This window comes from Plectropomus leopardus, chromosome 4, assembly GCF_008729295.1.
Source record: "Plectropomus leopardus isolate mb chromosome 4, YSFRI_Pleo_2.0, whole genome shotgun sequence".
Lineage (NCBI taxonomy): Eukaryota > Metazoa > Chordata > Actinopteri > Perciformes > Serranidae > Plectropomus > Plectropomus leopardus.
This window is the reverse complement of record NC_056466.1, coordinates 32,067,181-32,082,705: the sequence shown is the minus strand read 5'-3', so window position 1 is coordinate 32,082,705 and position 15,525 is coordinate 32,067,181. Positions and strand designations below refer to the sequence as shown.

The window sequence follows — 15,525 nt, the reverse complement described above, 5'->3', positions numbered from 1 at the left end:
TTCAAAGGGTCGATATAAAATTGGTTGCATAAAACATGCAACAAGTCTTCTCCATGAGGTTTCGTTTAAATGTTTCCTTAATGTAAGAATTTCTTGGTCTACTTAAGGAATGGCTTAAAGTTAGTGTAACTATTCCACAAAGAACCTTAACGACTAAAATAGAAAAAAAATATTCCTGACTAGCTATTTTACTGCAACATGGCCAAGATTTTGACGTTAAATAAAGAAAATGAAGTCATCCCCAAAAGAGATTTTTCCCCTAGCAGCAGAACCCAATGAATTTTACCAATACCTTACACACACAAGATAAGAAAATAAATAAATGTTCAGATGAAAGTGTAAAAAAGGCAATAAATGGGAAAAATGGAAAAACAATAAAACAAAATGAAAACAAACAAACAAACAAGGAGGCTGAGTTCAATCAACATAATTTAGGAGAGGTCTACACATTTTTTCAAAATAATGTAGGGAACCTAATCTATGTTTTTCCAGTCTAATGGACAGCAAAATATCTTTCAACCACCTTCTGTGAGCAGGAGGTTGACCATGCTTCCATTTAAATTATAAGTCATCTTTCCAACAAGGTGGTGATCTGATCTTTCTAACTCTTTTGACTGTTCACATTTATCTTTGAAATGACACATATCTGACATCAGTGTGAATGGATTTCTTAAAATGCCTCACATGCAACCAATAACATCACACACATGCACGTTAAAATGATTTTTGCGAAATGGGCATTTGGGAGGAAAAAAATGACATGGTGGAATGGTGACATGAAGTGATTATTATAATCGGATGGTGTGATGGCGTCATTCTGCATAACCAGGCATGTGCTTCTGTTTGGAATTGTGTTTAGCGAATTTTCAGAGAAATGGCCTTTTGGAGCAGTGGGAGTTTGTTTTTGGGATAACAGGCTGTTGTTCAAATAGGCTTTCAGCCCACTATCTCTATTAGCAATTATTGCTGTTAGCTCTGTAGAGAGCGAGATGTGGGAGCAGCCGTGAGATTCAGGGGTGGTGGGGGTGTGATATTGGGTTTCACAGAGGAACAGTTCTTCCAAACCTTTCAGGGCTGCATTCCAATATTTCTGTGGGCACCTTACGACAACACTGTCACGGCATGTAGGCAGGCTGTCCCTGTCAGAAAGCATCTGGCTGTCAGGCCGTGTTTGCTGGTGACTGAGGCAGCCTGCTGCAGTACGGATATGTTGTCTATATGGACCCTCTGGCACTGTATGCAATTGATCTGCTCCTGTGCCTTCTCCTCTGATCAGTTCAGTTTCCTTGTCTTCTTTTCTTCTGCCATTTTTTTTACTGTCTGTAGGCAAACTTTGTGAGATGATAGCAGGCATCATAAGCATCAGTGTTAGCAAAAAAACAGTCTTCATGGTAACTGAAATTTTAAAACTGACATGTTTTCTTTAGAAAAGGAATTTTTTGCAACATCGTTAAGTGAGTCCTTCGAGTTTCCATTAACCATCAAACTGCACAAATTTTAATTGCAAATATAAAATACTTATAATGGAAACACTTCCATTTTGAAAAATCTCCAGTTTATTGCAGAAAAGTTTTTACACTTTAATGAGGTGATATTTCAGGCGATTCGAAAAAGCCATATTTTGCAGAACCGCAAAGGAAATCCTTTTTTTGGCTTTTCTGGTCACATGATGCTATGGCTTTGTGCTTGTCAGTAGGAACTGGCTCCCTCATGATGCAGCAGGAGCTACAAGAGCTGTTATTGCATCACAGAACGCTTCAAAAGTTGAGCGGATCATCTGGAAGTTTATGAATCCATAATTCCTCTGTGAAACCGTGGACTATCAGCTCCCAGAAATCCCTCATACGTTGCTGCTTTCTAATAAGGGGCTTGCCTTTCCATTATTGCTCGCGTAATACACCTACGTCACCTTGGATTGGAAATAATGAGGGCTAGTGAGGTGGCTGCAATAGAAATAAAGCTGCTAATGTTTTGATCATCCATCACCATGCTTCTTGGAATGTTATCGCCAGAGCAGAAGTCGCATAACATCACTTAGTGGACACACAGTCATCTTGCAATTGTGTTTTATCGACATTTCGAAAATATCACTCAAGTTTTTCGCACATCTGTAAAGGAAACCCACCTATACTAACTTTAAGTGTTTTGTGATGTCAGCCACAAATGTCCAGAATGTAAGGCCGTGTTCAGACCGTGTGAACGCAGCCTCCTCATTCATTTGAATGTGACTGCTGCGTTGACTCAGTAGGGCTGCCAATACAGCGGACACAAGCAAACAAACAAATTGTGTGTTTTGTGTGTGTGTGTATGTGTGCAGGTGCGTGTAGATGGCTTAACAGGGAACATTCAGTTTGACCAGTACGGGAAGAGAATCAACTACTCAGTGACGGTTATGGAGCTGAAGAACAATGGACCTGTTAAGGTAACTGACCAGTTAATTTACCAACGTGGATACTGTAATTGCATGTAGTTATGTGATGTGTAACCTATCTGTGTGTGTGTATATGTGTGTGTTCTTAGATTGGCTATTGGAATGAGGTGGATAAAATGGTGGTGACAAAGTCCGACCTTTACCCCAACGACACCATGGGAATGGAAAATAAAACTGTCATCGTCACAACTATTCTGGTAACAAACATTTGAATAATGACATTAAGGAATGGAAAGACTGTGTTGTAACTTTGTAGTCATTGTGGCACCACTGAAAACACATCATAATTTACATTAAATAGAGTTGTAATGACTGTAATAAAACATATGGATGAACCACTCTGTGTCTCTAGGAAGCTCCATACGTGATGCTGAAGAAGAATGCAGAGCTGTTTCAAGACAACGACCGTTACGAAGGTATGTTCATACACTGTAAAATGTATGTATGTTAATTTTACTTTAAAACTTACTTTATTATTGTTAAAGTATTTCAGGGCACTTTTCTAACACTATTGATGTGTGTCTTTGTGCTTGTGCGTGTATGTTTTTGTTTGTTTGTTTTTTGACTGATCTTAGGCTACTGCGTTGACCTGGCAGCAGAGATTGCAAAGCACTGTGGGATACGCTACCAGCTAAGGATTGTGGGAGATGGCAAATATGGAGCCAGAGATGCCGAAACCAAGATCTGGAATGGCATGGTTGGAGAGCTGGTGTATGGGGTAAGATTTGAAAAACGCACACACAAACATACACAGGGGCGCGCACACACAGAAAAAGACACAGAATCAGACAACCTGCTGCTGTGCTAGTATTTTTTAAACTACACCAACACATTTTGTGTTCATCAGGTGTCCTCTCTCTCACTGTATTAAGTAAAAGCAAAATGTGTTATGTTTTTACATGGATAGCTTAAGCTTTGGAGGCGTGCCTCAGCTCAACATCTACAAAGTTAACGATCTATATTTCATGGTTATTATTCAACATTTCACTGATAATCATACTAATGAGATGCCTTTAAATGTATGAGAAAAAAGTTGTTATTTTTACCTCATCAGACTCATGACATTATGAAAAAAAGTCAAAACTGGAATGTTGGGTAACGCTATAAAAAGCAAGAAAGAAATTTTGTGTTCTGTCAGATAAGGTGGAGGAACGTTTAGTGTATCAGACATTCATGCTTGAGTTTGGTCTGAGCATTTTCAAACATTTTTAGATTTTCTTGAAGTATTATTTTGAGTAGGCAGGATGTAAACATTTCGTGAATTGACCTGGTTGTTCACTGGTGGAAATTTGCAAGTTGAAATAGATGTAAAATGGCAACAAACTACATTTGTAAATGCAAAGTTTGACATTTTTATTTGATATCACATACACTCCTATGTGATGTACCTCATCCATTAATGAACCTCAAATCTGCATCTTTATTTAAAACCTCAGGTCTTTTAAGAGACAGATTAAAGTGCAGTTACTTATGATATTACTTTGTACATTTGTTTAAAGTAGTTTTTTTTTTAAATTAAAAACACTCACCCATCAAGCTAGCTCGACCCCCCAGTACCCCAGCTCTCAGGTACTTACATAGCCTCTACTCCTTCCTCGTTGGGAAATTCGCAAGTTGAAATCGACTTGTAATAATATTTTGAGGTTAAACTAATGTTTGAGCAAAAAAAGTCACAGATGAAAGCCAAACAGTTATGCACAGTCATACTGATTTTCCTCCTCTGCAGGTGAAGTGTCTGGTAGGTGAAGGGTTTAGTGACAGGATCTTTAACTGGAAGTTGGAGGTTCAAATCCCATATAAGGTTGTGCTATAAGAGATTTTTAGACTTAGTTGACTGGTGATTTTTTAAGTTGGTAGTATTCTATGTGTATATAAAACTTTACAACAAGACCTGTTCTTAACATTTCGACGCTCCCAGGACAGCCAGCTGATGGTCAGGTAACAACAGATCATACAAAAAGGATTCATTTTATTTCCTTTCTGTAAAGCTCACAAAACATACCTGGCATACTGTGGTCATAACAGACGTCAACGCTTGAAAGGGAGGGAAAAAAATGAGAGAAAATGGAGTAGCAGAAATAGAAATAGAGCATCTTCCCTCTTCATCAACCGTCTGTGAGGCAGCTACAGTTCAGTACAGGTGTGAGGACGACAGAGTTGTCTCAGGTGTCTTTGGGTGTCTGTGCAGCTTACATCGCTGAGTCACACGCACACTGGTTCTTAGTATTATTATTGAATATATGACTTGTTTAATTATAGTGGTATTCAAAAGTGCAAATATGACACTGTAGAAATACTGTTAAAAGTAAAAGCAGCATCAAAATGTATTTAAAGTATCCTTGAAAAATAATAATATGAAATATGTTATTGAAGTAGATAAGTATTAATTGAAGGTCTATGTAAACAGTGTCCATTCTTGTAAATCACATAATATTACAACTTTTCCTCATAAATGTATGACTTAAATTAAGTAATGAGTATAATAAGTATATTAAAACTTCCTCTTGTAAATGTATGACTTAAATTGTGAAATATTACAACTTTTTTCTAATATTACAAATGAGCCTGTATGGATATTCTGCAACACTTTATGTACAGTGTCCATTCACAAATTGTATACATCCTGACTAAGTAAAATCCTAATTTAACAAAATTGAAAAATATATGAAAAGTATATAAATTGGCTGAACTCAAACTCCAGCATGAAAATGTTTAACACTAACAACTCATCCATCTTATCTGAAAATTTTTCTTCAAAGGTTTTTAATGTCATGTTTCCTGACTTTCCAGTCTTTATCTGTTTTTGAGAATGTTTTGAGTTTCATCAGGTAATAGCAACTTTTTTCTCATAAAGTCACCGTCTCCTAATAAAGTTAAGCTAGTATTGCAGTGTAGAGTCAGCTTTGCAACAAGCATTCACATATCTCATATCTTATTTTTATATCATTTGTTCTATTCAACATTTCATTGATATTCATACTAATTAAACCTATTCCCACTTTTGTAGTCATTCCTCCCACTTCACCTTCTTCTTACTCATTTCGGCCAGCATTGCAGTGTAGCGTCAGCTTTTTGACAAGCTTTAAAATATTTTGCATTATTTATACATTCTTGTTTTCAGTCAACATTTAAAGCAAACTTTGCAGTCAATGTTTCAATGTTGAGCATTGCAGTGAAGCATCGGCTATTCAACACTGAGCATTCACACCCACAATTTCTTCAGAAATTGCATTTAGCTGACTCCATGAAGTCCATGAACAGTCCACTGTCAAACACTCTCACTTTGTCTTTGTGTCCCCAACAGAAAGCAGACATAGCAGTCGCTCCTCTGACCATCACTCTTGTTCGTGAAGAGGTGATCGATTTCTCCAAACCCTTCATGTCTTTGGGAATCTCCATCATGATCAAGAAGCCGCAAAAATCCAAACCAGGAGTCTTCTCCTTCCTGGACCCATTGGCCTATGAAATCTGGATGTGCATTGTCTTTGCCTATATAGGAGTTAGTGTTGTACTCTTTCTGGTAAGTCACTCTGTTCATGTGTATACATGTGTTTTGTTACCGCCAGAACTCTCAGGTACTCTACTGTCACCATGGCTGTCAGAGTTCCCTCACATGGTTTTGTGTCATCTGCATGCATGAGTATTCTGCCTAAAATGTGCAAACTGAGAAGAGTTGAAGCTTAAAAATAAGGTTTAGATCCCAGAAATCCACATGATGTGTGTGAAGACAGCTGTATTGTATACAAGTGAAGTGTGTTTCATCATATGAATGGAAAATTGACAAAATCACGTAAAAATGTCGCTGATTTGACAATCTGCAAGAGTCTGAGCCCACATTATATCAAAGACTACAAGTGCAGATTTTGCACAGATCCATTCATTAGACTTCCAAAACCTAACCTTGATCAAATTAAGGCTCTATGCATATAATGTATTTCAAGGCACAGTGTCTCCTCACTGCTTAAATCCATGGTATCTTTGAACAGTTGAATTTTTCATCATTATACAGCTGTGCTATGGATGCCAGACATCATTCATAAAGACTCCTTCATATTCATGACAGATGTCATGTGGTTAGTTGAAATCAACCTATTTGAAGATTTCGGGTCAACTGTTTACATGGGATGTCCTCTAATATGATCTGGTGTTTACGTCCGCTGATGCATGTAAACTGAGCAGCTGTGTGGCGTGCACAAAAATTATAAATATAATAACTTGACGGGGCTGCCAACTCTTGCACTGATCATGAGACACGCAGTTAACACTTTGCACATGCTCTCATGCCACAAATGCATTTTCTCGCAGTGAAAAATGAATAATGTATAACTTCTGACAGCAGTGCTGCGCTCTCTCCCTCTCCTCTCACTCACCTGGGCACAAGTTATTATGGATATGGGGCCACTTGTCTGCCCCCCCCACTGGAAGCCGAAGTCAAACTAATGGCTAAAATGGATATTTATTATATGTTCAGGGCAGTATTTGCTGTTGTAATCAAGCAACAACGTGATACTAACGTACTTCTACTGGAGGCAATGAAAAGGAGAAGAAGGCGAGCACACGGGGCATGCTCAGAAAGAACACAGTCAGAGATGAATTAGCTTCATCTTTACAAATTTTCTTTTGATCCGTTTATGAAAAGGTTTAAACTACCCCTCTGCAACCAACTGAAATTTGAATCGGTTTGGGCCTGTTTAAGCTGATTACTATTTTTTTATGGATCATGTTTAATCTGTTTGGGATTTCAAGCCGATTCTAATGGGATTAGTAGGCTCCATGTAAATATGCCTATTGTTATGACAGTGTTGTAATACAATACACTATATAGGATTTATAGCTGCAGTTTTCAGTCATGTGCCAAAAAGTTGTACTAGAAGGTTTTAAAATTAAAATACCACCTTCAAAAATAAGGTTGGACAATGTGTTGTCCACCATATCAGAGAAACCCAGGTTCTTTGAACAGCATTTCTGCCAAAGTAAGGTATCAAATCAAAGCACTAATGATAACATTATCTTGTAGGTGTCCAGATTCAGCCCCTATGAGTGGACGCTAGAGGAGCCAGAGGACGGCGCGTTGCCACTGACAACTGAATCCACCAATGAGTTTGGGATCTTTAACTCCCTGTGGTTCTCTTTGGGCGCTTTCATGCGGCAGGGTTGTGACATCTCACCAAGGTGTGTATGGCATTAAATCATAACTTTTCAGGCATCTTTAGTATGCATAAATCAATTTCCGATATGTTAAATGATAATTTTGTTTCACAATAGCTGTATGTAAAAATACATCCAAGTTGATATAAGAAGTGCTTAATAGGAAGGGCCAGGGTGACATCTTGTTACTTACAGTACAATAGTACAAAACAATAGCACAGCATTAACATAGCATTTAAGCACAATAGTCATGCACGCAGCATGAAACGACGTACTCTAAGCTTAACATCTAGACTTGCAGAACAGCAGTGACAAGAAACAGTAACCGACAGAAGTAGAGATAAAATACAAGAGTCATAAGGTAGACCCTAAATGAACTGTTAAAAGATGCAGTTATGGGCTAACAATATGTCTGTATACACTAAAACACTGGCAGGCCATGCAACACAAAGTCAGGCAGGTAGTCATTTGTAACCCACATTGTGGTCAGAGGTAGAATTGCAGCTTGAATGACTGAAATGTAGTGCTATTTTTTCATTCTTTCACAGCCTATGCTATTACAAAGCAGATTTTTTTAGCCTGTTTATTTGCTTTTTTGGCAAAGTCTGCACCAACATATAGGTCTGTGGTCTGCACAAGGTTGTGGGGCGCACATTACCTGAAGTCTGCATGTAGTTATGGTGCACATATCCCCAGGTATGGACTTGTGATAAAGTAAAATAATAATGTCAGTTATTGCTGTTTGTTGTTATTCACTACAACTTTGCGAAACAGCAAATAACCTTTGCATTAGTGGGTATGTCTTGGACTGGTTGTTGTATTTGCTACAAACAGACGTCTTGGCTTGGATATCCACTGGTCACACTAGATCAGCCTGAAACATTTGCCTTTTCCCCCAGAAGGTTATCTTCATAAGACCAATAGCCAATTGGTTCCAAGACTGTGAGACTATAATAACAGTTATACCATGGTCTGTTCATGTGTTTTTGTGTGCAGGTCTCTGTCAGGTCGTATTGTTGGAGGTGTGTGGTGGTTTTTCACGCTGATCATAATCTCATCGTACACTGCCAACCTGGCTGCCTTCCTGACAGTGGAGAGGATGGTTTCTCCCATCGAGAGCGCTGAAGACCTGGCTAAACAGACAGAGATTGCGTATGGAACCCTGGACTCTGGATCCACCAAGGAGTTCTTCAGGGTAAGGATGTCTCCAGGGTCATATAATGTCTTACTTCACAGTGCAACAGAAAATAACACAATGGTTACGGAAAAGAGTACAAGAGGGGTTGTGATTGGCATTCCTGCTGACACTGTACACCACTGATCAGCAGTTGGTGACGTTAACACGCTATGGCAGAAAGAAAGGACCGACAGAAACACTGATTTAAGCAAGTTTTAAAATACTCTAAAAGTTGTCTTTGTAAATGTTTTATAAGGGGGTGCAGTCACTGCATTTATTATGCTTCAGTGGTAACCAGTTTTAATGCCTCCACGCTGACAGGAGCCGTGGCCAGAGGCATTATGTTTTTGTGCCGGTCCATCCATATGTCTGTCTATCCGCCCCGTTCTCGTGAATGTGATATCTCAAGAATGCCTCGAGAGATTTTCGTCAATGGCGCAAACATTTGGTTGGACTCATCGATTAACTGATTACATTTTAGTAGTCATGATAACTGTTAACTTGCCCATCTTCATTCTGACCTGGAATGCATCTTATTCTCATGAACACGATAGCTTAATTAGAGTATGAGGGAATTTTCTCAAACTGGGCATAAAGGTCCACTTAGACTCAAGAATGAAACAATTAGAATTTGGTGGTCATGGTCAAGGTCAGTGTGACCTCAAAAACATGTTTTTGGCCATAACTCAAGAATTAATATGCTAATTATAGCAAAATTTCTCACAAATGTCCAATGGATTAAAATGATGGAGTGATGAAATTGTTTATTCAAAAGGTCAAAGTTCATTTTCACTTTAACATCAAAACATTCAGCAAAAAAACTTCACTTATCTTTGCTCAGCGCCGTAACTTTAAACAGAAAGGGAACAGAAGGGAAAGAAATTTAGTCAGATACTGAATTGGTGACACTAATCTTGGGTATCCACCTTAAAATTGTGCTGCTTGTATAGATCTTCTGTGCTGCCAGGTTGACCATGTGTGTAAAGCATTCACATTTACAATATGTAGCTTCTTTACAGCAAATCCATACCTGAAGCATTGTCAACTGTCATGGCTACATATGAGTCTGGGCAGACATGAATGTAAACTGTAGCTGCAACTTGACTGGTTTGTGGAGACGTACAACCGCAAGATGGTCATTCTAGTTTTTACAAGAAAACTCCTCAGTACACCTTAACACCTGCCAGAGTATTATATTAAGTTACTGGCCAGCGCCAGCATTTTTGGTTATATTAACTAATCTTTCAAGATCCCCAGAATATTTTGTGTTTTGACTATATAAACAATGAATACATCAAAATAAAGAACAGATTTTCTTTTTTCACACACACACACACACACACACACACACACACACACACACACTCACACACATTTTTCCTAGCTTCTTCCATTCTTTTTTTAGCAACACCTGGATTTTGGACAGTAAGTCAAAACCATTTTTAAAAGCAAAATCGAGTTCATATTTAGTTAGTCTTATTTAGTTTAGTTGTTTTTTCCTCTTATTTTCTCATTTCAACTTGAATTTTACCAAAAAAGAAACTAAAAAAAGTATAAATAATATTCTGTTGGAGGTATGGTGGAACTGTAGAGTGGAACATCTCCCAAAATGTCAGGAAGAGCCACATGATTTAGAAAAGTCCCTAAACAACGGCTTTGTTGCAAACTGTACATATTTACATATTGTTCTACTTGTTGGGAGTTGGCAGGAATCAAATTGATATCAACTTATTCTTTCAGCATAACCAGGGTACTACTGTGCTCCCTGATGCTCTGAATAAGTTGCTAAATGTGTTTCTTGTTGCTTTTTAAAAATAAAGTCACTTCGAGGGTCTGAAAAGCTGCTAAATAGTGATAAAGTCTGTAAGTTAGTAGTCCTCTCTTCCATTTACCCTGGGATCGTCTTATTCGTTTGTTTTTTGACACGGAAATGTTGCTCTATTGCACAACATCTGTAACAGTGCCCCCTACAGTACAACAGCGAAAACACAGATTGACGGAATATCTCGTCAATGAGCCAATGCTGTAAATGACAGAAAATCTCATCAATGGCTGGGAAAGTGTTAGAGTACCCTGTATTCGATGGTGTTACAGTGTAATTAGGTCCAAAGGTATACAAACTAAAACGTTTATCTCAACTCTCTTTTTTAGCGCTCTAAAATCGCCTTGTTTGACAAGATGTGGCAGTACATGAAATCGGCAGAGCCTTCCGTCTTCGTCAAGAAAACATCAGAGGGTGTCTTGCGTGTCCGGAAGTCCAAAGGGAAGTACGCCTACCTGCTGGAGTCCACCATGAACGAGTACATTGAGCAGAGGAAACCCTGCGACACGATGAAAGTGGGAGGAAACCTGGACTCCAAAGGCTATGGCATCGCCACGCCCAAAGGATCCCCATTAAGGTGGGTGGATCAGTATAACAATGCTAGCCAACCTGCACTGCCATGTACCATTCACACTACTAACCTGCTGCCTAGTAACTGTCCCTCTCCCCATACACAGCTAAGACATTTTTAATAGCTACTTAGAGTTAGGATTCAGAGTCTCCCTCACTCGGTGCTCTGAAGCCTTAACAGCAATGATCAGAATACACTCGCTGACCACCTGCTATAGTAGTCAGGTGGTTTTTAGCCAGTGTGTGAGCTGTAGCTGTGTTCATGTGCAGCCCTGCTCAGGAAAATAAACCACCGTGGGGAACGTTGTAGTCTGGTCCCAAGCCTTTGTGCCAATTGGGCGTTGCAGTATGCGAGTGTGATGAATGGGACATGGCGGCTTACTCGTTGTTATAATAATCCACCTACCCTGATGACATCATCTCAGTGGTTTGTATCATTACCATGGTTACCACCTCTGACCAACGGCTAGTGGTGGTTGCCGTGACAACTGGGGGAGGGTTGTTTAAGTTTGAGATTTCAGGTCTTAAAGAAATACTTCATCACAGAAATTCAATATTCAATATGTTGAATGCAAACTTAGTTTTATGTAGTCTCTATTTGTCAAAATGGGATATCATAATCAATGTGAAGTATTTTCAGTGATCTGTTGCTTTATCCATTTCCATTCAAATTGATTTCATATATTTTCAAGAGGAGAATATTTGGCTGCAGGCTTTTTAGCAAATATGATGAGATGGCTCTTTAAGACCTGAATCAAGGGCCTGTTGTTCTCTTTGAGTTAATGACTAACTTTTTTGTGTGTGTGTGAGCTTGTGTGTATGTGTGTGTTTGTCTATGTATGTGTCTTCATTGGTTTTCCATGACAAATGTGCCATGTCTCCTTTCGAAAGAACGACTGGACATGTTTTAATTTCATGTTATAGGTACATTTTATAAACAGGTGAGACTTTGGTCATTTATCCAAATCCCCCAGAATATCTGTTTTATTCCAATTTGAAACCCACAGATTCAAGTGGTTTGGTAGCAGTAAACAAGATGGGATTATTTAAAATTCTTTGGAATACAGGACAAAGTCTTGGCTTGGATATCCACTGGCTACACCAGATTAGCCCAACATACTGGCCCTTGACACCAATAGCCACTGGGTTCTGTGATAGTAGATACAATTTAGCGTTTTCCACATGTTCTTTTATTGATAGGCCCCCATGAAAACAAAATTTTCTTCCGCTATTGATTATTTCTGTAAGAACATATATGTCATTGATTATTATTAGAGCCGGACGGATATATCAGTCAGTCGATTGTATTAGCCAATATTGGCCCATCACAGATATATCAGTATCAGCCTGTATGTTATATGATATGCAAATTATTAAACGTTTATTTTTAACAGAACATCATGCAGAAAAACATACTTAGAGTAATTTAGAATTAATCAAATTACAAATTAAGTGTATTTTCCTGCACTGATATCATTTTTGACATTAAAGTTTATTGTGAAACTGTTAAATTGTTGAAATATCCTACCTCTTTTACATGTGTTTATCAGAAGTATTTCATAACCATAGCTGAAGAATAATAGCATTTTATATATACACACACACACACACACACACACACACACACATATATGTGTGTGTATATATATATATATATATATATATATATATATATATATATATATATATATATATGAGTTACATTTACTTTCCTGTTACCGTCAGACTGCACAACACTTCATTTTATACCTTAATGTAAACAATAATCGTGTGTGCGTGAGTGTGTGTGTGTGTTTGTTGAGCTGCGTGCTTGTCACTGAGTTTGTTGTTTCTCACTTTTGTGTCTTTTCAGCACACTACAGATGGCTGTATGGTTCTGTCTGCCCTGCCCTCTCTCTCTCTTCTCTGTCTCTATGTTGCTGTCTCTGTCAGTCGGCTATGAAAGTTAACCTTCCTCTGCAGAATGTTTTCAGTGATGATTGCAGTTGCTTGAATTTGTTGACTCTGAAGTTAAAGCAGCATTAAGCGATTTCCACTGGGCAGTAGTAAGTCATAGTAAATAGTCTTGTATACTCCAGTATATTACTAACAAGTCTATAGCTGATTTGTTGGCTTAAACTTGAACATCCTAAAGAAGTCCTCTTCACCAATATGCTGAAACAATAGTTAGCTGCTGGGCTGCAATTGACCCCGTTCCTCTCCTCAGTGCAGCATGTACTGTATTGCTCTATGCGTTCTTCAAAGCCACCAGACTCCAATGACAAAAACAGTCATTTAAGCTTGCTTAACATAGAACCAGCTAGTCTACTGCTGCCTTGATCAGTTAGTTTGTATTATTTTGAGACTAAAGGGAATCTAGACTAACCCTTTGAAAACCCTAAGTCACACAACAGTACAAACTATCAAATTGATCACTGTGTTCAGTTATGTTAAATTACTGTTTTTCTCAGTGGACACTGGCTTCCAAGAAAGCCATACAAGGGCTTCAGTTTCCCTTCCAAAATCACTCCCTGATGGCAACGTAAAGGTAGACCACTGGGATTCATCCAGATGGACTTTTGATCCATGGTTAGAAATTTGAAAGAGCTACAGAGTTGAGTACGGACTCTGTGATCAGAGCTTTAGCAAACACTTTTACATTGTCTTTTACTTTGAATAATATCGCTTAATGGAGCTTTAAGTCTAACCCTTTGATTGATCTCTTGTATTACTGCTGTCACTGTACCATAGCATGGTAGAACCAGAGACATAATTTTAAAATTCTACAACTTTCACTGATTAAGAACTCAATACTGGTCAAGGTATTCACTAAATTCCCATGTCTCTGCTCCTAGCATGATCTTACTGTATTTTTCCCTTGTTGCCACTATTGTGGTCAAAGTGCATTACTGATGTTATAATGTCAATGGCGGGTTCAGTTCAGAAACGAAACAGAAAATTCAATTACTCAATTTCAAAACTGGAAGCCAAAATATAACAATGATTACTAAGTCAGGTGACTTGGTGACATTACACTATTTGTAACCAATCAAATCTAAGGCGAACCGAGCCCGTGCCAAGTTATTAGTCATGTTTTTACAACACATAATACAGAGTGTTTTAGATATCTTCAACATTAGCCTACATTAACCACTATGTAATACATGATGTTTGCTATTGACATGCTTGCTTGATTCACTAGGGTACAATTACCACACCCCATTAGCACCAGTTTCACCCCCTTTTATTCTTTATTCTGCCATTACATCATTACTATTATGTGAAAAGCTCTTCCTGCTGGAATGTCTCTTCTCCTTTTTCAAGACTTTATCAGTAAACGTAGGCTTTTTAGGCTCTTTAAACGTTACCAAAACAACCCCACTGGGCTGGTTGCAAGAAGATATATTTGACCTGTCTACAGATTTAGATTAGTCTTAGATTTATTCTGGTGTGAGTAAGACAGTTTCACAAAAAATGAAGACTGAATAATTATTTTAAGCCTAAAATAATTCAAGCATTCTAAGAAATAATGTTATGTTGAAGGATTATATTGAGCAACCCAAAGTTCTTTTTCTAACTTAGTTGGGTGTTTCATTATGGACCACTACTGCATGAGCCCTCTAGCAGCTTCAAAGCATGTTGACCAGGGTAGCCTGTAAAATTAACATTGGCCACATATCACTACTGTACTCACACTCTTGATGAAAAGGGTACAGGGGAAAACAGCATGGTCCTGGTGAGATGAGACCTTTACATCAGAGATGTGGCCTCATTTTTCTTGTAGGACAGCCTCTGGTGGAATAATGGCTTGTCTGTATGGGGAGTGGTGCAGGACTTAAACAGATGATCAGCTTTCCTGAAATCTGCTGTCCTGCTCATATGCACATGCAATGCCCACACAGGGCATAATGCGTCAAACCTTTGTGCCTTCACTCAGGAGAACAGTGTTCTGAAAAAAAGCTGATAGATCCATTGTGGGGCACCTACAGTATTGGCTGAATCCAGGTTAGGGAAGAAATCTGGCTTGGGCTGCAGGCCCAGCCTAGGGCCTTGACACAGCAGCCCGACGGTCGGCCCTCGGTCAATATTGGGCCAGCAGTGAGAGTCTATCGCCCTAGTTTTTGCAGTGTGCCCCACATTGTTGGCACTAGTTGGCTCTTTTCAGCTGTTTTTCAGACTATTCAGCACATTAAATATAATTTGTCCTCCAACATCAGGTTGTGTTGTTAATGTGCTAACGGCTAACAAGTGTCTAGAATATATCCTGTCCATTGTACAGTTCCCCTTTTTGAATAACAATGTACATGCTAGTTGACCAATCGTAATACGTAATAAGGTCAACTTTTTGGCCAAGACATTAAAGATGTGAGGTGACGGTTGGCCTTTGTTGCCACTAGT

At 38.6% G+C, this 15,525-nt stretch overlaps 1 protein-coding gene across 4 annotated transcripts in view; it reads left to right on the top strand.

Annotated features, from left to right (window-relative positions):
• LOC121941996 (glutamate receptor 2-like) overlaps positions 1-15,525 on the top strand; it is a 65,184-nt gene that overhangs the window by 29,483 nt on the left and 20,176 nt on the right. For all 4 annotated transcript variants that reach the window (XM_042485066.1, XM_042485065.1, XM_042485064.1 and 1 more), the window contains exons 9-16: positions 2,318-2,422; positions 2,521-2,628; positions 2,784-2,847; positions 3,007-3,149; positions 5,736-5,951; positions 7,449-7,603; positions 8,576-8,774; positions 10,908-11,155. In XM_042485066.1, the coding sequence (XP_042341000.1) occupies positions 2,318-2,422; positions 2,521-2,628; positions 2,784-2,847; positions 3,007-3,149; positions 5,736-5,951; positions 7,449-7,603; positions 8,576-8,774; positions 10,908-11,155 (1,238 nt within the window). The remainder of the gene's footprint in view (positions 1-2,317; positions 2,423-2,520; positions 2,629-2,783; positions 2,848-3,006; positions 3,150-5,735; positions 5,952-7,448; positions 7,604-8,575; positions 8,775-10,907; positions 11,156-15,525) is intronic.